This window comes from Cutaneotrichosporon cavernicola (assembly GCF_030864355.1).
Source record: "Cutaneotrichosporon cavernicola HIS019 DNA, chromosome: 7b".
Lineage (NCBI taxonomy): Eukaryota > Fungi > Basidiomycota > Tremellomycetes > Trichosporonales > Trichosporonaceae > Cutaneotrichosporon > Cutaneotrichosporon cavernicola.
The window spans coordinates 583,974-603,804 of record NC_083400.1 but is presented as its reverse complement, the minus strand read 5'-3'; the positions used below and the strand labels follow the sequence as shown (position 1 = coordinate 603,804).

The 19,831-nt window shown below is 58.2% G+C and overlaps 6 protein-coding genes across 6 annotated transcripts; 3 read left to right on the top strand and 3 right to left on the bottom strand.

Annotated features, from left to right (window-relative positions):
- Positions 1-1,175: 1,175 nt before the first annotated feature.
- On the top strand, positions 1,176-3,141 carry CcaverHIS019_0704590 (uncharacterized protein; the record flags this gene model as incomplete). The annotated part of the gene is made up of 5 exons (XM_060603894.1): positions 1,176-1,244; positions 1,333-1,439; positions 1,470-2,354; positions 2,386-3,004; positions 3,037-3,141. 5 exons carry the CDS (start codon positions 1,176-1,178, stop codon positions 3,139-3,141), a joined length of 1,785 nt encoding a protein of 594 aa, XP_060460143.1.
- A 1,665-nt stretch (positions 3,142-4,806) lies between these two features.
- CcaverHIS019_0704580 (uncharacterized protein) lies at positions 4,807-8,176 on the top strand (the record flags this gene model as incomplete). The annotated part of the gene is made up of 2 exons (XM_060603893.1): positions 4,807-6,786; positions 6,818-8,176. 2 exons carry the CDS (start codon positions 4,807-4,809, stop codon positions 8,174-8,176), a joined length of 3,339 nt encoding a protein of 1,112 aa, XP_060460142.1.
- A 294-nt stretch (positions 8,177-8,470) lies between these two features.
- On the bottom strand, positions 8,471-9,749 carry CcaverHIS019_0704570 (uncharacterized protein; the record flags this gene model as incomplete). Its single annotated transcript, XM_060603892.1, has 9 exons — positions 8,471-8,502; positions 8,654-8,735; positions 8,791-8,897; positions 8,929-9,005; positions 9,310-9,359; positions 9,391-9,419; positions 9,452-9,567; positions 9,602-9,654; positions 9,684-9,749. The coding sequence occupies 9 exons, from the start codon at positions 9,747-9,749 to the stop codon at positions 8,471-8,473; spliced, it is 612 nt and encodes a 203-aa protein (XP_060460141.1).
- Positions 9,750-11,526: 1,777 nt separating this feature from the next.
- CcaverHIS019_0704560 (uncharacterized protein) lies at positions 11,527-12,808 on the top strand (the record flags this gene model as incomplete). Its single annotated transcript, XM_060603891.1, has 10 exons — positions 11,527-11,595; positions 11,637-11,689; positions 11,726-11,870; positions 11,905-11,954; positions 11,990-12,131; positions 12,164-12,180; positions 12,216-12,292; positions 12,331-12,437; positions 12,475-12,556; positions 12,609-12,808. The coding sequence occupies 10 exons, from the start codon at positions 11,527-11,529 to the stop codon at positions 12,806-12,808; spliced, it is 942 nt and encodes a 313-aa protein (XP_060460140.1).
- Positions 12,809-14,932: 2,124 nt separating this feature from the next.
- CcaverHIS019_0704550 (uncharacterized protein) lies at positions 14,933-18,267 on the bottom strand (the record flags this gene model as incomplete). Its single annotated transcript, XM_060603890.1, has 5 exons — positions 14,933-17,201; positions 17,242-17,561; positions 17,596-17,779; positions 17,812-17,926; positions 17,958-18,267. The coding sequence occupies 5 exons, from the start codon at positions 18,265-18,267 to the stop codon at positions 14,933-14,935; spliced, it is 3,198 nt and encodes a 1,065-aa protein (XP_060460139.1).
- A 613-nt stretch (positions 18,268-18,880) lies between these two features.
- On the bottom strand, positions 18,881-19,730 carry CcaverHIS019_0704540 (uncharacterized protein; the record flags this gene model as incomplete). Its single annotated transcript, XM_060603889.1, has 2 exons — positions 18,881-18,982; positions 19,014-19,730. 2 exons carry the CDS (start codon positions 19,728-19,730, stop codon positions 18,881-18,883), a joined length of 819 nt encoding a protein of 272 aa, XP_060460138.1.
- Positions 19,731-19,831: the final 101 nt, after the last annotated feature.

The following is a 19,831-nucleotide window of genomic DNA, read 5'->3' as shown; positions in this document are numbered from 1 at the left end:
CACCTAATCTGTAGAAAGAATCTTTGAACTTTTCGTTCGTATGCTAATGCATCTTCTTTTCGAACTGGGCGTCGGAGCGATAAACGAGTCTAAGCTGAGGAAGCGGCTATTTAGGAGACAACGGCAGCTGGGACCGCAGGAGGGAGTTGACTGCAATTCTAGATCTCGGCGCCGCCCACCAACAATCCGTCAGCTGCCCCGGCAGAAGGATCTGTGACCAGAGTGACCTATTGGTGCTGATAGCGAACACGCTAAGCATTACTACTCGGACATTAGCCAAGTTATTATCTCGTGTGTGATTTGTTTGAGGGTGACGATTTTGCCCTGACCAAGTTATGAAACGCGCCGATGAACCGCCTCGAGTTATTCCCGACAAACCGGCTATGGCCGGCTATTATTACGCCGAGCCAACCCTGCACGACCCTGCAGGCAACGAACTTTCGCGCGCCTCCCAGCCTCTAGGACAGCAGCAAGCCAACCAACCGCATGCAGATGCAGATGCCCACCTGGCGCGTTCAAGGGCGTCGCAGAAACGGGACCACCAGCGCGATCAGGCAACGATTGTGGTGTAATGGTAACATAGGGGTTTCCCATCTAGCTGCTCATCCAGTTTGAACCTACCCCTGCCTCGGGTTCGATTCCCGGCGATCGTATATTTTTGTTGCTTGCTCTACATCTTGCTTTTGGAAATGCACGAGCGTTGTATCGAGTGGAAGAGGGAGAAGGATCGGAAGGCTGCTTACCAGATCAAGACACAGCCGCGCCCAATGCACCCTCTACATCATTCTACTTGTTACTGGGGTTGGCGTATCTCACACTCCCCTCTAGAGCGAGCGCTAGAGAGCGAGAGAGCTGACGGTCGCACACTCAGGAGGCTGGAGGGTAGCCGCGGATGCTGATGCTGATGCTGATGCTGATGCTGATGCTGGCGCACATGGTCGAGCGGAGAAACTGGGAGCAGAACGACACAACGTCACAACGACTGGCTGAAGCTACTTGAATGCCTTAAGTATGTTCCGTTATAGTGGCTGTTGTGACCACCCGGAGCTACTGGATGATCATCCCGTTCCGGTTCAATCCACCGCGAATCCCCCGCTTGCATCTCTATTCACATCACCACCAACCACCTTCTCCCATCAATAAACAAGCCCGACAGTGCATAGCGCGACGCGAACATGTCGAGTACGCCGCCGACGAGCAAGTCCAAGTCGTCTAGCACTTGCGACAACTGCAGGAAGCGCAAAGTATGTCCCCCGCACTCACAACAATCCCCCCGGAGACCCTCCGCGATCTTCCCCGCCCACTGAACCCCACATTCATATCTGATACCAGATCAAGTGCGTCGAGGCCGAAGAGCCGGGTCCATGCACCGGGTGCCGTAACCTCCAGATCGCGTGCACGCACGACTACGTGAAGAAGAAGCCGGGGCGGAAGAATGCGTATGTTCGCACTTGATCACGCTCACCCAGCTTCGCCATGCAGGTGAGGGCTCAGAACCAGAACAAGCCAGCCCCGCCCGCCGAACCATCGTTCCGCCCTTCGTACTCACCATACCCTGCCAGGCCGCCCGCTCTATCACCATTGGAGGAGTACGGGACGCCGCGCTCCCCATTCTCGTCCCTCGCCCTCACGGGGATGCGAAGTAACCACGACAACGGTGGCCTGTCGTGGCTGGACAGCATTACTCTCGACGGCGGCAGCGTCTTCGGACCTGTAGACTTTGGCTTCGATCCCTTCTCGGGGCCGGGGACAACCCAGTTTCCTTCGGAGCAGGCGCAGCTGTTATCGCTGGAGAGTCCGGAGGTCGCCACGGCGGCGCAGCTGCGCCAGCGCGAGCCGCAACTCGAGGACGTTGCGTCCTGGGCCAACATTTCCCACTTCATTTCGCTGTACCTGCAACACCAATGGCCGTTGCTGCCGCTCGTGCACCGGCCGACGTTCAGCGAGAACCTCGCAACACGCCTCGACTTGCGCGACACCGACTTCCGCGCACTCCTCCTGTCCATCGTCGCGCTAACCATCTCACAGCTCCCGACGTCACGCCTCGTAACGGAGCAGTACGACGTTGAAGGCCTCAAGCGTCTCCAGCGGCGTTGCCACCGCACGTCGCAACTCCTCCAGCGCTCCTATACCGGCCAGGTGACGCTCACCCAGATCTGTATCATCATCTTTGACAACTTCTACCTTCTTTCCATCGGACTCACGCACACCGCCGCGGCGCGGCTAGGTCAAGCCGTTCAACTGGCTTTCTGCCTCGGTCTCCATTCGGACGCCAAGACTGCTGCCCTCGGCCTTGACCACATCGAGGTCCAGCTCCGCCGCCGCGTCTTCTGGCAACTCTACGCAAGCGACAAGTATGTCTCCCGACTGAGCCGCTGACGCCAGAACCCGTGCGATCCCCGGCAATCCGATGCTCATCAACGACTTCCAGGGTGTGTGCTCGTACCCCGAGGCGATCGACGACGACTTCATCACGTCGCAGGGCATGTTCCCGCAACCGGCGCACAAGACGTCCCTCCTCGCCGGTTTTGTTGCCGTGTCCAAGCTCTTCCGCATCCTGTCCGAGTGCTTCTTCCACCACCGCTGCGCTCTGAGTGAACTCCAGACGATCACGACCGCTTGGACCGTCGTGGCCGAGGAGCGCGTGCATGCGCTCCTCCGCGAACTCCCGTCTGCGATCCAAGATCCACCCAGCGTGCCCCTCGAGGCGAACCGGCAAGTGTTCGCGACACAACGTGCCAACATTCTTATTACCGTCGCCATTGTCAAGTTTGCTCTGTACGACCTGCGCTCAGCCTTGAATGTCAACGAGGATCAACTGGCTCGCGAGCGCGAGGCCATCGCCCGCGAGATCCACAACCTTCTTATGAGCATACCCGTTGAAGACTTAGCAAGCAACGGCGAGAGCGTACGCGGCAAGGTATTCCACATTGCGTGCGCGCTCTGCGGACAGGCCAGCACGCCGGGCACCGACTCGGACCTCGTGCGCGACTGGTGCGACATGGTGAGCTGTTGCTTTGTTCCGAGCTGACCTAGTTTTCGACGATCACCTTCGTCCAGATGCCTGTTCCCGCGGACCCGCCTCTCGACTCCCGTAGTAACACGCCGCCTGCTGAGCCTGAACTGACAAGTGCGCCATAGGACCATGACCGCGGTGGATGTTCAACCTGTACTCTCTACATCTTGCTTCTCACACATCCAGATCTGCACAGGCCATCTAACCTCTGACGTCGCCTGATTCCCTAGCCAAGACGGCGACCGGGCCTCCACTACCCTCGAGATCGCGATCGCGCGCAGGGACATGCTTTGAATGGGCCTCGAAACAAAAAAGTTGCGAGACTGCGCACCGAAGTACAGTTTACGATGCGAGCGCTCGGGTCCGTGTAGATGGCTGGGCCCTCGCCCATCGGACCATTGGATCATGTTGACGGGTTTGATGTACAAGACTCTGGAGGAGCCGGAGGAGGCCGAGGAGAAGCGCGCCATCGCCGTTCTCTGCTCATCGCGGATCGCCGATGAATTCCTCACCACGCATTCCTCGTCACCCTCCGCCTTGGTTTCAGTCCAAACCTGAAGTCTCATCAGCCTTGGCAAGGGTATCAATCTCGCCGGGGTCAGTGCAACACTTTCTCCTCTCTCTCTCACGTCACACTCGGTCCGTGCACCACGTATGGGTCCGATGAATCAAACTCCTCATTTCTCAGGCCCATCCCAGGCATTCTCAACTGCAATCCTCTCCTTCCCCTTGGCGCTGGTCGCCATCAGCCAATGTCCATGGCCATGTCCACACCCACCACACACACACTCCCCCCACGGAGGAGCAGCATACCCGCTCACGTCTCGATCTTGCGCCGTCCAGACTTCTCAACTTGCCAATCAGCTCCACCTCCCCACCCAGACTTCCCACCTCCCCACCCGTCATCTCGCCCACAGTTAAACCCACAAGTGCACCGCTCCCCGTCGATCCAGTTCCAAGGCCCTCAGAACCTACCTCATAACCCGCCTCATAATCTACCTCATAACCTTCATAAGCCACCTCATCACCCACCTCAAGGGCCCTACCAATACCCCCGGACAGCTCTCCCATCATTCCCCCACAACCCCGGGCAATCTGTCCATTACCAGGCCCCGCCCCACCAGGTTCCTCAAGTCTACGAACGCAGGTCGTACCAGAACTGGGAGCAGCCGCCTCAACCCTCCTCGGCCCTCCGCCTGTACCAGCCCCGCCCACAATACCCTCCCCAGCCTCCCCCACTCGCACCAGCCTGGGAGCCTGAGCCTGATCGCAATCCGCGATCCTACGCATCCGAACAGCCAGAACTGTATCAAGCGCTGCCTCAGCAGTATCAGTACCAGTACCAACCAACTCCTCCCCAGGTGCAGCTTCAACGGCACTTGTCAAACCAGCTCCAGCTCCAGTCTCAACCCCACGAGGCGGGACTTGCGTTTCAACCGGGGCCGCAGAGACTGCCGGAACGCTACGATCTCCCCCACCCTCAATCACAAGTCTCTCCGGGCCCAGCGTTCTACGCGCAGCAACAGCAGGCTGAACCCCAACGGGCACCACTGCCGACCCAGCCCCGCTGCCATCCAGTCCTTCCACCCACGCAAGAGCCGAGGACCCACACCCAATCCTACTCGGATCCACAGCGTCGCTACGAGGTCTCTAAACCTCTGCTACAACCGGAATCTCGGGTCTACCCCGAGCCGCAGCGTTACAACGCCGCTGAATCGTCACATCGGACCAGACACGACATGTCCGTCATCCCACCCGCCACTCCGCCGAGATGCAGCTCAACATCGCCCATGACCCTCCCTCCTGGCGCCCAGCCCGCCGCGAGACCCACCCTCCCCCCAAACGGGGAGTATGGTTCCCCACCGCACCATTCGCCAGAACCATTCGGCCGCGCTGGGCCAGCACGATACAACCTCTCGGCAGCCTTCGGGCCAAACAAGAACGCGCCCACTCGCACCCCATCCGTGCGATACAACCCCGCCGCCGCCTTTGGGCCTACGAGCGACTCGGGTCACTCGTCCGAATCAAAAGGACCAGCGAGATATAATGCTTCGGCGGCATTTGGACCACCCAAGAGCGATTCGAGCCATTCGTCGGAATCTAGAGTACGGTATAACCCCGCCGCTGCGTTTGGACCTCGATCCGACGCGAGGTCTACACCTACCCCATCACCCGCGGCCAGACAGCCACCCAGATCCGATGCCGTGTCCCCACCAGCGAGACTGCCACCAGGTGCTAGGGCGCCTGTGGAGGTTTCACCGCATAGCGATGCGGAGATGCCTAGAGCAGGGAGAGCGCATCAGTTTGGCGAGGGGCACATGCCCATCCCTGTCCCGCAGGGGTCGGTGTACGCTACGCCGATGTCTACACCGCCTGCTACGAGTAATATTGCAGAGCGCCAAAGCGCTCAACCTGCCCGTCCCCAACATTCTCCGTCGCGGACTCAAGTCAAGGACGCAAGTCTGGGGCTTCCCTCGCCGCCGGAGAGCCCGCTCAAGCTCCCCGGCCCTCCCCAACCGCCTAATGCTCTTAAGCCGAGTGGCACATTCGTCGTGAAGCACACCGCGACGTCAAAGGCCAGTCCTTTGGCGGTTCCAGGCCGCCTGCCTCCATCGACCTCTTCAGTTCCACAGGCCTCCAAGGCACCCGCCGAGCCTCCCTCGACTCCGCCCAACCGTACCACTGCTGCGTCTCCCGGTTCGCCAGGTAGCTTCACTGTGCGCCATCACATCCAGAACCCTCCACCGCCGCAGACAACCAGCCCATCATCGCCTCCGCACCGGCTTCCCCAGGTCCCGCCGCCGGCAGTCAAGCCTCAGGTGTCGGCCACATCCTTCTCTTCACGTTCTGGTGCCATCAGCGCGTCGACATCCGCCTCATCACTCCACAGCAAGGTCGCCAACGCTCAATCTCTTTCTCCCCAGACTACGCCTCCTAAGACCACCAACCCTTTGCCTGCAAACTCGGCGGCCCCATCCACTCCGCAGAAAGGCTTCGTCATCAGGCGTCCCTCGCGCTCACATCCACAGACCGGCAGCCCAACCCCGGCATATCCACAGAGGCTCCCGCAGCCTCTCATTAACCAAGCGTCAATCTCATCGCTGAGAGCTTCATCCGTTAAGCATATCACCAAGTCCGGATCAGGTACCTCCCTGCGCGTTCCTGAACCTGTGCCGACGCCCATGTCGAGCAGGCAGCCGTCCACCGACTCTCTGCTCATCCCGCGGACAGACTCACCCAAACCTATCAAGCAGGCCTCGAACACATCACTGCGCGTCCGGGGCACGGATACGGCGAGCAAGCAGGCACCCAATGCCTCTCACAGTCAATCTCAGCACTCTCCTTCACGCCAGCGGGGCAAGGCTTCAAGCTCGTCGCTGAGGGCGCCAGTTTCCTCCTCAAGGTCTACTCACTCGGCACGTTCCGCCTCTCCTCGCCCGAGCTCCAAGCACTCCACTCCTCCCTCTCCGCCGCACGAGTACCGACTCAGCACTGACCCGTCCGAGCTCGATTGCCCACCCACGGCTCCGGAGACGCCGACACGTACGCCCACTCCGCGTCTCGTCCTCCCAGTCGGCGCCCGCGTATGGGGCCTCGAGCATGTCCGTAACCGCGTCGTCGACATCGTCGTCAAGGACCACAAGTACGAGCACCAGCCCGTCCTATCTCACCTGATGCGTGTGAACCGCGCGTCCTTCTGCTCCGTCATCGCAGTTCTGTATGCCAATATCTCCTTCTCCAACCTACCCCTCAACCTCCCAGTTCCAACAGTGAGTCTACGGCCAGCCAAGCTGACACCAGCACCGCATGAGCGTCTACCGAGCGGCCGTGCACAACCTCGACCTGAGCGGCTGCCTCGTCGCATCGCGCGGTCGCGGCTTCTTCGAGCTCTTCGACAGCTTCCCGAACCTCGAAACTGTCGCCTGTGGAAAGGTCGAGATGGCGCGTCCCTCCTCGTTCTTGGATATCCGCGTGACTCGCCGCCTGCCAATGCGGCCAGACGGCATCTTCTACACTATCCACCCATTCGAGCCCTGCCTCCCGCGCAACCAGGACGCCGAGGTCAGCTACGCCCTCGAGTTTGGGTCGATGCCGCGCGCCGGCGCGCAGCGCTTCGCCGAGGGCCAGAAACACGCCACCGTTCCACCAGTGCTCTGCCGTCCCATCCACAGCCTCGTGACAGATCAGACGCACAGCGCTCGCGCGTGGCTTAGTATCCTCGCCCGTCGCGCGCAAGACTACCCTCACCCCCAGCGTCTCCTCCTCTCACCCACTGAGCCCGTGTCGCTAGGCGAATTCGCTGCGTTCGCGCCCTCAGCTTCGGGTATCGAGGAGCTGCGCCTTGCGGTAGACCTCACCGACCCGGCCATCTCACCAGCCGACTTCTTCGCAACAGTCGACTGGACCGTCTTCGCTTCGCTCAAGAAGCTCCACCTCATCCTCTTTGTTCCCCCACCTCCTAAGGCCGAGGAACATTTCTCGACGCGTGTCCGCCTCCAGAGCTCGGCAACGATCGCGACGATCAGTACTGTCACGGAAGAGCCAACCGCGCCTATCGAGACTAAGATCGAGCCTTTGAGCGTACGTGAACGCGTCTCCAGACCCGTAAGCGGGCTGTTCAAGGGCATCGGCGCCTTCGCCAAAGGGTTCAAGAAGGAACCACGGACCCGTGTCGACTCGGAACCGGTGAGACACAGAGTCCATTCCGAGGCCCATCGGTCCCAGCTCTCCCCGAGACCGATGAGCGAAATGCGCCGACCTCCCTCGATCCTCGACCCCGACTTTGGCGCCTTCCCACCGGAGCCTAGCTTAACCTTCCCCGCTCCCCCGGAGATTCCTCCTCCCGAACTCGCCCTCGCCGAATTACATCTCAACCTCTCCATCACGCTTCCGGAGTGGGCGGCATACGATGCCGGCGGCGACGACTGGGGATACATCCGCGCCTCCGTTCCCCACCCCGCACAACTTAAGTCCTCTCTCCTCCGCTTCGGGCCAGGTTGCACTGTACATGTCAAGACCCAGACTACGACCCTCGTGGATGGGGTGGACGATATCTCGGCCGACTACGAGATGCGCGTTGTCGGACGGATTGCAGATGCGTTCGGGAGGTATGGACCGTTTGGGAGTGATGCGCAACGATCCATGTATATAGACAACTAGAGAAACCCCCGCAATGCCACTTTAGACTTGTTTCATCTCCTCGCGCGTCTCTGTGGGACTTGTGAATTGGAATGTCGATGGACGGGGGCTTTGGAAATCGGCACACGATGACGCGTCCGCCAGGTCTTGCCTCCCAATTGTACTGAGAAGCTGACGCGCGTTCAGAGAGTAGAGGAAGCCGACGGCGTATAACTTGGACTGGAAATAGACAATCGCGATCGTGACAGCGGTGGATTTCCTGGTCACTGTCATAAGAAAGGGCAAAACGTAGGGAGGAAAATAGGGAGGCAAAGGTCATGTGCGCCGCTGGATACTGATTTCTTTGACTGGCAGGATCCAGGCGTAGACCAACCAGTCCACATGCAGTTGTGCTGTAGCGAAATCCCTCTATGGAGCAAGCCACGACTCGACCTCGTGCCTCCCTCATCTTCTGAGTCTGGCATGTCATGGGACCCATATGCAATATGCGGTACTCACGAAAAGCCCCAAGGTAAATCACGGCACTCATGGTGGCAGGAATCTGTGCCTCGAGTGTTATCCGGATAAGCCGCGTGATCATCTTGTGTAAGTGGCGATTGGTATACAGTGAACCCATCGTTGCTACATATACGTACACGGTTGGTGTTTGTCCAGCCTGTGCGAGATTTGAGCAGGCCGAACAGAATCGCGCCAGTGATGATCAGGTCAGTCACCATTGTGCTGGCGAGCCAGATTGCCGTTGCTGGATGAGTAGCATCTCTGGTATCGCTCACGGATGTAAACGTTTGCCGAGTCGCGTGCGGACGCGAGCGACGCAAAGATGATCTTGACGGCGAGGGTGGACGCGAGGCTGGAATTAGCTCCCACGCTTAAGGAGACTGACCCGGTACACATCAATAGCTTGGTGTTAGCCGTTCCTTTGATCAAAACTCACGACAGCCAGGACAGCGATGAACCAGTTCCTCCCATTAATGAGAAAGGCGCGATGAGTGAAAAAAGATTGAGTGAATAAAGCGGTTATACCTGAAAAAAGTCAGCTGATTGGTGGCGATTGTCGATCGTGATCGTCACGATCGACAATCTATCCGACCAACAATCTAGCAGCGGGAACCAAGATCTACCATTTCAGCGCTGAAGTTACCAAACAAACTCACCCAGGCGTCGCCTCAAAGAACGGCTGGTAGTGCCCAAAGTTGACTACAAACTGGGATGAGATTACCAGGTGCCTCACTCACGCGATGCGACACGAGCCACCCCGAGTATGCTGGTGTTAACTCCCTAGCAAGTCGGACGTACCAGTTACGCCTAGGGTTGTGGCAGTTGTCCCAAACACACAAATGCGGGTGAAATGCGAGTCGGACCTCTGATGGCCAGACGTGCAGTACCGATAGAGCAGGACGATGAAGATTCCTCTACAAGTTGGCTAGGGGAATCTTGGGGGCTCACAGGAGGTATGTGTCGATGAGGAGGCCCGCGAACATGCAGCTGATGGAAAGGGTCTACTTGAGCATGACTTGGAGGTGCTCACCTGCCGAGGACTGAAGAGCGCCTTTGCCTGCTCCTCCGTCGGGTATGGTAGAACTTTGTGAGCCATGAAAGATACTGAGATAGATTGAGTTGGAAAGCTGGATGAGAGTGAAAAAGTGCGGTTTGGAGTGGCGTGTAGAGAACAGGGCCTAGGCTATCTAGATGTGCGGAAAGATGCCCCACCTTCCACTCCACTGCTCGGATCGGCGTTGGCCGCATCGTCCCACGCGCCCCGACGTATTGTCCGTTTCTCCTGTGTCTACTTCTGTGGGGTGGATTGGTAAGTGACGGGCAGACCGGGCGGCAGGCCGATTGGGGATTGGAACTTGGCCCACGCTTGCATAGCTACGACTACGCCCAATCGCCCCAGAGGACACAGGGCTAAGGAGAACATTCCAAACGTGCCCGATGATACCCGCTACACCGGGAGAAAGAAGACAGTGACGTCGACGCAGGATATCCTGAAGTGCAAGCAGTATCAAGCTGCCACTAATTTTTGGAAGCGGAATTGATTGCGGTTACATGTATTGCCTCGTTGAAGGGTTCGCGTTTGAAGAATAGCGAGTCGCCATCCCAAAAAAGGCCACAGCCGGTACATTTCTACAAACCACGCTCGGCCACGCCCGACACACCTCTCACCCGACATATCCGCTCTGAATGTAGAATGCACCTGTGTGTATGCCCTATCTCATCAGCCGCGCTTTGCCCTTAGGCGAACAAGTCGCGAGCAGAGCATGGGGTTGGGCAGTGGGTAGCAAGGATAGGTTAGGAGTTTCCTAGAACTGCGCCGGTCTGCCGTTGGCTCACTGCTGTTTCTATCAATACCAAGAGGATACAGTATCTGGCAGTCTCGTTTGGTACTCTGAACATATGCAGCAAACGGGCTCAGCCTTCAGGCCAAATATCCCAGAAAGAGTAGGGAGGGGGTTATGACGCACCATCAACGGCTCGACATGGCTGAGGGGAGAACCTTGGGGGATGAAGGGGTTTGCCCCCACAGAACCGGAAGAGTCGAGGTGTTCTTTCTGTGTCATCCCTTTGTATATCTATCCACTGTATTGAATTCAATAGTTGAATGTGCATGCTCTGTCGAGTTCTGGTCGTTTGCTCTACTGAACCAGAGTTCGGGCCTCCCTACAGTACCTATGATACAGTACATGTACACCCTGAAAGGCAAAACGACCACTTAAGCAAGCGCCATCAGAGGGCCCACGCTGGATTGTGGCAATGATAAAATCCTAACCACCATAGACCACACGTTTGAACTACCGTTTAACGCAAACCCCAAAGTGTTCCCTTGGTCCTGTTCCGGCTTTCGGAGTTGGCACGAGACGAAGATGACGAGGATGATCCATCCGCGGATCCGCGGGATACACTGCAACGCATGGCGGCGGACGATGGGCCGATGGCACACACAGCGGTCTGCCAAAGAAAGACGAGGAGGGGCTGAAACGTTGGCTGGGACTCTGGTTCATCCTGCATTTTGCACTTTACCTATACACACCTGAAACAATATGGCCTGTAGCCATTCCATTTGTAAAACTCCCCAGACGAGATACGGCAGAGCCCCAGATAGATGCACTGCGCCTCTGCCACACACCGAGGGGGCGTGTTCGACAAACGAGTCATAAGCGATGACAGATTTCGCCATGGGCGTCGACTCTCCTTCTGAGCCAGACAGAGCTGGAACGACATGCGACCTCGCGACCTCGCTCTTCCCACCTGTTGCCCATCTCCCACTCTCTTAAGATCTCAGGCTCGGTTCCCTCTGACCCGATTACGACTCCCCCTGGCTTGCCAGGCCATCCCAAACTCCCCCAAACCCCCCCAACACAGCTTGACACATGACGCGTCCCGGCGTCCTCCCCCACCCCACCGAGGAAGAGGCAGCAGCCATGTTCAAGCCGCGCCAGGTGAATTCCAGGTGAATTCATCAAGAGTGGACTGACACCAGACCTTCTCCCTCGCATGCATGTTCGCAGGCCTGTTCATAGACACTTACCTCATGTACGTGTACGTGTTTTTGTCAACCGCTAATATAAGGGGAATCTTCTTAATGCTTCTCGTGCGATATATGAAGTCGGCGCACCAGAAGGGCGATACCAACTGGACGCGGCTTTGTGTCATTGGCGCCACATTGGGAACTTTGGCGGCAAGCGCATATCAGTGGTGGCTCGTCTCGCACCGGGTGCGTTGGGCATGGATTCGCTTACATTACACAGTTTGTTACAAACTTTGGACGATACCAGTCGTTCTTCGAAGCTACACCTGGGTAAGTTTAGGTTGGGTTCTGTGTTCTGACTCGAGATCATGGTTTCCGCTCCTCGACTGTGCGCATCCTATCTGCAATTCTGATGCAGGCATCACAGCGCTGTTTACCCAGTCGTTCTTCACCCACCGCGCCTTCCTCCTCAACGGGCGTAACTGGTTTCTCGTCATCACTCCTGTTGTGAGTTTTTATTTCTGGTATCGCTGACGCAGTTGTTGATGTGTGGCTCGTGCGTCTGTCTTTGTCCTTGAAATACTTATTCAGCCTGGCGTGTACTTTAGCGGTCAAGATCATCTTCGCGTCCCTCTCTTCCACTCGCGACGCAAAGTTTGTCTATATCCGTACGTAATCTTTTTTTCTTTTGTCTAGCTAAAATCAGCAACGGTCATATGGCTATCCTTCTCGACGTCCACCGACGTAATCATCACGGGCGCCATCCTACACGGCCTAATCAAGTCGCGGACCGGATGGAGCCGGACCAACCTCGTGAGATGCTTGGATGAGGATGACAAATTGACCACAGCTCATCACCCGCCTGGTCCGCTTGACGCTGGAAGCGCAGATCCCCGCCACCATGAGTGCCATCATCTACTTGGCGGCGTTTCGTAAGTCGATATACAACCCCTCTGATACTAGTCGTCAAAAACACATCCCCAGTCTCCATCGCCATCGTATACTTCCAGTCCAAGCTGTACGTTATTGGTCTGCTCTACTCACTCAACGTACGTGAGGCTCTGCAGGGCATGGGAAGCCAGATTCACGACACGTCGTCGCGTGACGATTTTTGGAGCCCGCCTGTGACGACGATCCACGTTCCGGTCGATGGGGGGACTGCGAGCGTTGCGGCGGCGGCTTAGTAGAGAGAAGGGTTAGGATAATCTTTTGATGTACCAGCGACATGCTCCAAGCTGGGCCGACTGCTATACAGTTCAGTGACGAAATCTGGCTAGTTTCCAGGGTGAGCCAAATCACAGCCTCTGGTACTGATCACATCCAAATATGGACGGCGCTGGGAGATACATTCATCAAGTCGATCGTTACAGCGTTAGCCACAAACAACGGAGTGGGGCAGAGAAGAACACCCATGCACCGAGGCAAGATGCAACCCAAATGCAGATGCTACTCTTACAACCAACTACAACATCCCAACATCAACCCACAGGCCTTCACATGCCAAGTAGCGAGCGCCATACTCTCCGTGTCCGGTCGGCGTGGTTCGGAGCCTTGACCGGACATGGTTCGGCGCCAGCATAGGCAGCGAGCAATTGGGCCCACGCCTCCTCTCCAACTTCTGGTCGATCGCAAATCTGGAATCAGCTCTCGTTCTTTTTGGAGACTCACGTGGAACCATGCATCCAACAACGACAGCCCGGGACATGAGGTGACGAGGGCCCAACCCCGCTCGAGTGGGGACAAATGTACGCCCTCTGCCTCGAGACGCGAAACAAGTTTCTCAAATAGCGTCAAATGGCGAGCGAGGGCGGACGGTTTAAGTTGTCCGGGAGGGAGGCGGAGGAGACGGAGGGCGCTGCGGATATTATTTGCGCGCAGTGGTAGTTGGGTGATGGGATGGGGCGAGTAGGGGGGCAGCTCTTCAGAGATGAGCGACAAGTCGTAGGTGTACGCCGGCGGCGCATCTGGTAGATTCTGGACTAGTGACATGATGATGATGGGTTGGGGTGGTGGCGATAGATGTGATATCGTCGCTGGTCTATATGTACGACGCGATAAGCGAGGGTCACTGGCTAGTTGTGCGAGTTGCTGGCCGTCTGGGCGGGCTGGGCTGGTGAGGATGCGGAATGGCTTAGCCGGTGGAGGGTGAGGGGGGTGTGGAGGTGGAGAATGGTAGAGGGACAGTGGCGACGAGCAACGGCGAGTTGCGGAATGAGCTTGGGCCTGGGCTTGGTTGGGCTTGGCTTGTGCTTGTGCTTGTGCTTGGGCTTGGGTTTGGGTTTGGACAGAGAGCTTGGCCTGCTGCGCCGGAGTGGAGGAGAACGTGGCTGGGGGCGGTATGCGACTGCTTTGGTCAAGGTCAGGTGACCCAGTATGAATGGGCTTGGTGACGTCTGCTTTGTTCGAGTTGTTGTTGTTGTTGTTGTTGTTGTTGTTGTTGTTGTTGTTGTTTGTACAAGACAGTGCTAGTGTATATGTGACAAAGTGGACGAGTGGTTGGGACGAGCGATGTTCCTTTTATGATTCACACCAGTCGTAACCAAGTTGATGATTGTCGGATTCTCGCGATGAAGCCCGCCGGAATACCCGACCGCTCAACCCCGATATTTGGTGCGGAATGGTCAACAGGGGCATTTACATATTTACAGACAAAGGCCTTGGGCTTCTTACTCGTTCCTACTGGTTCCCGCATCCATCCCCTAAAAAGCCATTAGCGCTATTAGGTAGGGTGGGCACGCCATGCAAACAAGAGCCCTAATATTCGCAATCAGTTGATAGCCCGCTCGGCCGGGAAGCAGGATACGTCTGCCTCTACGTCTACGTATACGTACGCCATGCGGGGCCGGACCGACCGATGCAACTGGCGACGTCAGAGCGTCTATCTTGGATTCAATGCATTATTCTTGACGCATCCAAGTTCACATGGGTTCACACTCAGTGTTCTACAGTTCTCTCGGATGTGATGAGATGTCGGCTAGATTGAGTCCATTATAGGGCTCTGCGGGCGCCACGCACCCGCGCCACGACGCCGCCCAGGTTTAGGGAGAGTGAGCGACTGCGGGCAAGGGCAGTGTGCCCGCTCTGGTTCCCCACGGATCCCCCTTGTTCCCCAGTTTCTGGAAGCTTGTTCTGATAACGGGGCAGTGGGCTTGTTCTAACTAGCTGATTCGCTCCAATTTCTCGGGATCTTGCAAAACCCAAGGTCCCACCAGATTATGCCGAGACGGCTGCCCCACTTCCAGGAACAGCATCCACGTTACTTCCGACGTACTTAAATTACACCATACATGTATCTATACTACTTCGTGCTAATCCGCCAGAACGCTTGCGAGCTGGTTGCGGGCCTGCGGTTTGTTCGAGACAAACGTCTTAAGGGGCGCTTTGAGGGCTGGCTGGCGCTCGACGAGGTCGCGGATCTGCTCGAGTGGCATCTGGAGCAATGTGCCAAACGAGGCTTGGCCAAGCAGGCGGACGAGGTGGACGAAACCGTCCCACAATTGCGGCATCTCCCAGATACGCTTGGCAACGAGTTTGGGGAGCGCATTGTTGGCGATAAAGGGCACGAGTGACTTGTATGTCCGCATGGCCTGGATGACGGTGCGCACAAAGCACACTGGCAGCGGGGTCGGCTGGTCGACGATACGCTGCATCGCGTTTGCTAGGACGTCCGAGCGGAAGACGGTCGTCATGCTAAAGCAGATGCCAATCGCGTCCATTGTCGGCTTGAGGCCCGCCTTCTCGCTGTGTAGAGTGACCAGCAGGTCGGCCGGCGTCATCTTCTGTAGCGCGCTCGCAAAGGCTGTGCGTACCACGTCGCGGCTGTCTGGCTGGGAGAGGAGGGAGACGATGCGCGGAATCTGCGCGTCGATCTCGGCCTTGTCCAGCTCACCGATGACGGGAATGATGAAGCGCGGGTCGAGCTCGCGCTCGGCCAGTAAACTGCGAATCACGGGGACGAGAACACCCGATGAACCCTCCGCACTGAGAGTCTTGACTACGCGCAGCGCGAGCGGCTCGGCTCCGGGTGGGAAGGCCTTGAGGATCTCGAGCAGCTTCTTGCTCGGGCCGAGCGACTTGATGAGCGGCGCGAGTAGCTCCTCGACCTTGGCCTGGATAGGTAGAGGAATCTTGGGGTAGATCGAGAAGATGGCATCGAGCAAGTCCGGGTCGCGGCGGGAGAGAGCAAAAGCTAGTTCGACGTGTTGAGATACAGTCTCCTGGTCGACTGGCCCGAGGTACTTGGTGTCGATCGTCTCGCCAATGTCCGCATCCTCCATCGGTTGGTCGTCGTCGGCATCCACTGCGGGCTTCTCGCCGTCGATGGGCTTGTCCTCATCCGCCTCCTCGGTGTCACCGTTCTCCTCCTTGACTGCGAGATGGGAGCGCACAGCCAGTCGCCGCAGCACTCCAAGCGCAAACGAGATCACAGTCGGCGACATGGGTGAGTTGGGCACCCAGCGACGCACAGTCGTAATGGCCATGACGCGCACCTTGCGCTCCGGGTGTGTACACAGCTGCAAGAGCGTTTGCAAAGCGCGCGGCCGCACGGGTGGACGGTGCTCGGCGAGCTCGCGCAGCGAGAGATATCCCACGATCATGCGATCGGGATCTTCACATAGCGGCTCGAGCAGGTCGATCGCAGCCTCGGGCAGTTCAGGAAGGCCGACAAGGAAGCGCGCAAGGCTCTGGTCCTTCGAGTCCAGCGTCGGGATGTACGCGTTCAGGATGGCCAGCAGACCAGCCTCGTACTGATTCTTCTCGGATCGACGCTTCGCCAGCCACTCCTCGTTGAGCCAGACGGTCGCGAACTTTGCACGTGACCCGAAGTCTCTCGCCACAAACTCGCCGATGAGCCGCCGTTTGTCGTCCCCACCGCGAGAGGAGATACGCGCGAGCAGCAGCATCCACATCTCCTTGGGTTGAACGGCGGCACGGGGCCCGTCGCTGATCTTCAGGTCTGCCAGGTGCGACAAGTCCGACCCTGTGTCCCAGATGCGCTGTACGGCCGAGTCCGCAATCTCCGTCTTTTCGTCGAGTGGCAGGGGTTCGGGTGGCGGAAGGCGGAAGTCGGTGATGGTCACTTGCTCTTCCAGCTCGCCTTCTAATGGTTCCATGAGCAACTCGTCGTCATCCAGGTCCATGTCCAGCGGATTGAGGACGACGTCTTCTTCCAACTTGACGTCCTCGCCCAAGAGACACGACGCCAGGACAGGCACTGCATCTGGGTCGTTGTCCTGGATCGCTTGTTTGGCGTTATCAAACGCACGCACCAACATCTCGTCCGAGATGGCCTGGAGCCCATGCAGAACGACGTCGATGACAGGCTCGAGCGCGAACTGAGACACGTCGACCATGACGCGGCCCTTACCGTCACCAGACCCAGGCTGAACGTCGAGGCGTGCGCGCTTGGCGGTGCTCGACTCGGCGTCAGCCTCGAGCGGGTGTTTGCCGGAGGCGAGCTTGGCGCGCCGTTGCCGCCTCTCCTCCATGTCGGCAGCGTACGCGAGCTCCATGCGCTGCTTCTGGCGGCTGAGAGCATCGTGGAGCTGTGCGGAGAAGCCGACGAGAGGTGGGTGTCTGCTGTCAGCACTGTCACGCTAGCGTAGAACAAACGTACTTTGCAATATGGGCCATGACGGCGCGCAGCGTCTTCTCGACTGCGCGGATCTGCATCGCTGGTCGGCGTGATGCCTCCATGGCACTTGGTGTCCACGATGCCATGGACTGGATGATGAGAGGCGCAAGAGCTGGCCGTGTCTTGGCCAAAGGTGGAAACGTGTTGATAATGGGATGAAGGATGGCGGGGTCGTCGGTCGAGTACAGCTGCGTCATGAGCTGCGTGCGGAGCATGGTCGTCTCCTGCTCGAGCTGCTGCGCGTTGAGTGCCGAACCCGGCTGCACGAGCGCGATGCTAACATCGCTAGCAGTTGCTCGCAACTGTCATCAGCTTGAGAGGGTTTAAATAGCTTACCCGTGGATCAGAGCTTGGCGCGCGAGTGCCGACAAGAAGCACCTTTTGCACAAACTTCCAAGCAGCAGCCTTGACGCCTGCACTTTGTGGCTGGGCTCCAGGATCAAGGACCAGTGCGACGATTCGGGCCTTGGACGACTCGAACACGCCATACAGCTGGTGTCCAGCCGATCCAGCCGTGGCACTATTGTCAGCGCCCTTCATTTCGCTGCGCACATGTATCGGAACACCATGGGGTATACGGTTGCAAAGATGGGAATCGTAGCACGGATAGTCGCCACCGACCCCGTATTAAGCAGGCGGTAGAGATATTCGAGTGATTCGCGTGCGACTGTTGTCAGCTGAGCCTGCAGGTTGTTCACCATCGAGCTTGATCTCTGCGCGCAGGCCTGCGCGGCCTACGGTGAGGGCGAGCATGTCGAGCGTCCATGCGCGGAGGAGTGAGTCGGGCCCATCGACGACCATCGGCAACAGCTTCGTACACAGGTCCGGCAGCTTCTCGGGATGTTCTTCGAAACGGCTACCGGCGGCCAAGAGTTTGTTCGCCTGGTCGGGCGTCTCGGACTCAGCCGTTAGAGCCTCGGCGAGCGCCTGGAGCGGATCCGTCGGGGCGGTGGGCCCGACAGACGCTGAGCCGTAGAGCTCGGGCTCCTCGTCGGCGTAGAGCGACATGGGTGGTATGGATGCGAAGTCGAGTGACTTGGAACTCGTGCATCTTGCATCTTGCATCATTCAACATCACTCAATCACACGCCTAACTTGAGTCAAATTCAGGCTTGCGCTCCTTTTCCCCGCCTTCCTAAGGCACGTGGCCAAGGTTGGGTTTGATTCCGTTATTCAACTCCACTACCCCGGTACATCCAGCCGCTAACTGGTGGCGATGTTGATGCCTTGGTGTGATTTAGAAGGATCCTCCTGCTGGAGCTGGAGACGCTGAGGTGATTGGCACTCAATCCCGGTTTAGAGAACATCCGCTCCTTCCTCATGCGAGAGTGCGGACGGTCGGGTTGCGGGTGAGGTGCTGAATGACGAGGTTCCAACGACTTCTCTCAGGTGCACGCCCCGCCGGAGACTTGGTTGTCAGTGTAAGTCAGAGAATGGCCGCTGAGCGACATGAGCCATGTACATGTACACATAGGACGGGGGGGGGGGGGGGGGGGGGGGGGTTGTGGGGGAGGCAACATAGGTACATATGTTCTGTGAAGCCGGTCACGTGCATCAAATTAACCATCAACCTCGACACAGCTCGACACAGCTCGACACATATCAACACAGCTCGGACATCCTACTTCATCGCGGCCTTGCCGACGTTCCAAATACCCTTGGCGGTGTACTTGACAGCTGTGCCGGCGGCGTTGACTGCACCGTTGCCCACATTAGTGAGCGCCTGAAGTCAGCCCAGTCTCGCGGCCACAAACCTTATCGCGCTTGTTTGCGTCGTTGACGCTATCCCATCCCTCATTGAGCTTGTCGCTGGCCTGCTGCATCATAACGTTGGCCGCCTTGGTCTGCCGCGACGCCCACGCACCCCAACTGTTATCGTTCGGGTCCGGCTCGTCCTCATCATCAGAGTCGGTGGTACGTGGCCCGCGTTTAGGAGGCGGTGCGACGGGCTCGAACATGGGGTCGCCAGGCTTGCGCTCCGAGGGGGGAATGTATCGTCCACGCCGCGGGCGGTCGGGCATCTGGCGCTCCTCCGAACCCCGGCTGTGTGACTTTTGTTCTGGTTCATGGGCTCTAGAATCTGTCGGCTTGGGTTCGCTAGACTTATTCCCACCAAGCCACGAACTCCAGCCGCCCTTCTTGGGCTCGGCAGGAGGAGGGTCCGTACGGTGATTGCGCTGGCCAGAATAGCGCTCGGCGAAGCGCGAACCGGCGTCGCGGGAGCGCGAGTGCCCAGCGTCGTCGTTGATCCCCGATGCTACGTTCTGCTGGTGTGATGAGGCGTACGGTCCGCTCGAGGAGTATGGGTTCGCGCTGGAGGGCCCGGAGGGAGGTGCAGGGTGTGGGTCGACGTAGGACGACGAGTTGTCACGCGTCCCGGACCACTTTGTGCGCGGACCCTGCCACCCCTGGCTGGGGGCCGAGTTCTTGGCGCGTATCATGTCGCGAAACGACGAATTTGAGTCGGTCATGGCGGAGGCGAGGAGAAGAGATGAAGAGGTGTGGGGTCTGGGATTGGCGACGGGACAAAAGTTGGGACTTTGGTTGTCTGGGGCGGGTTGAGGGCGGTGAT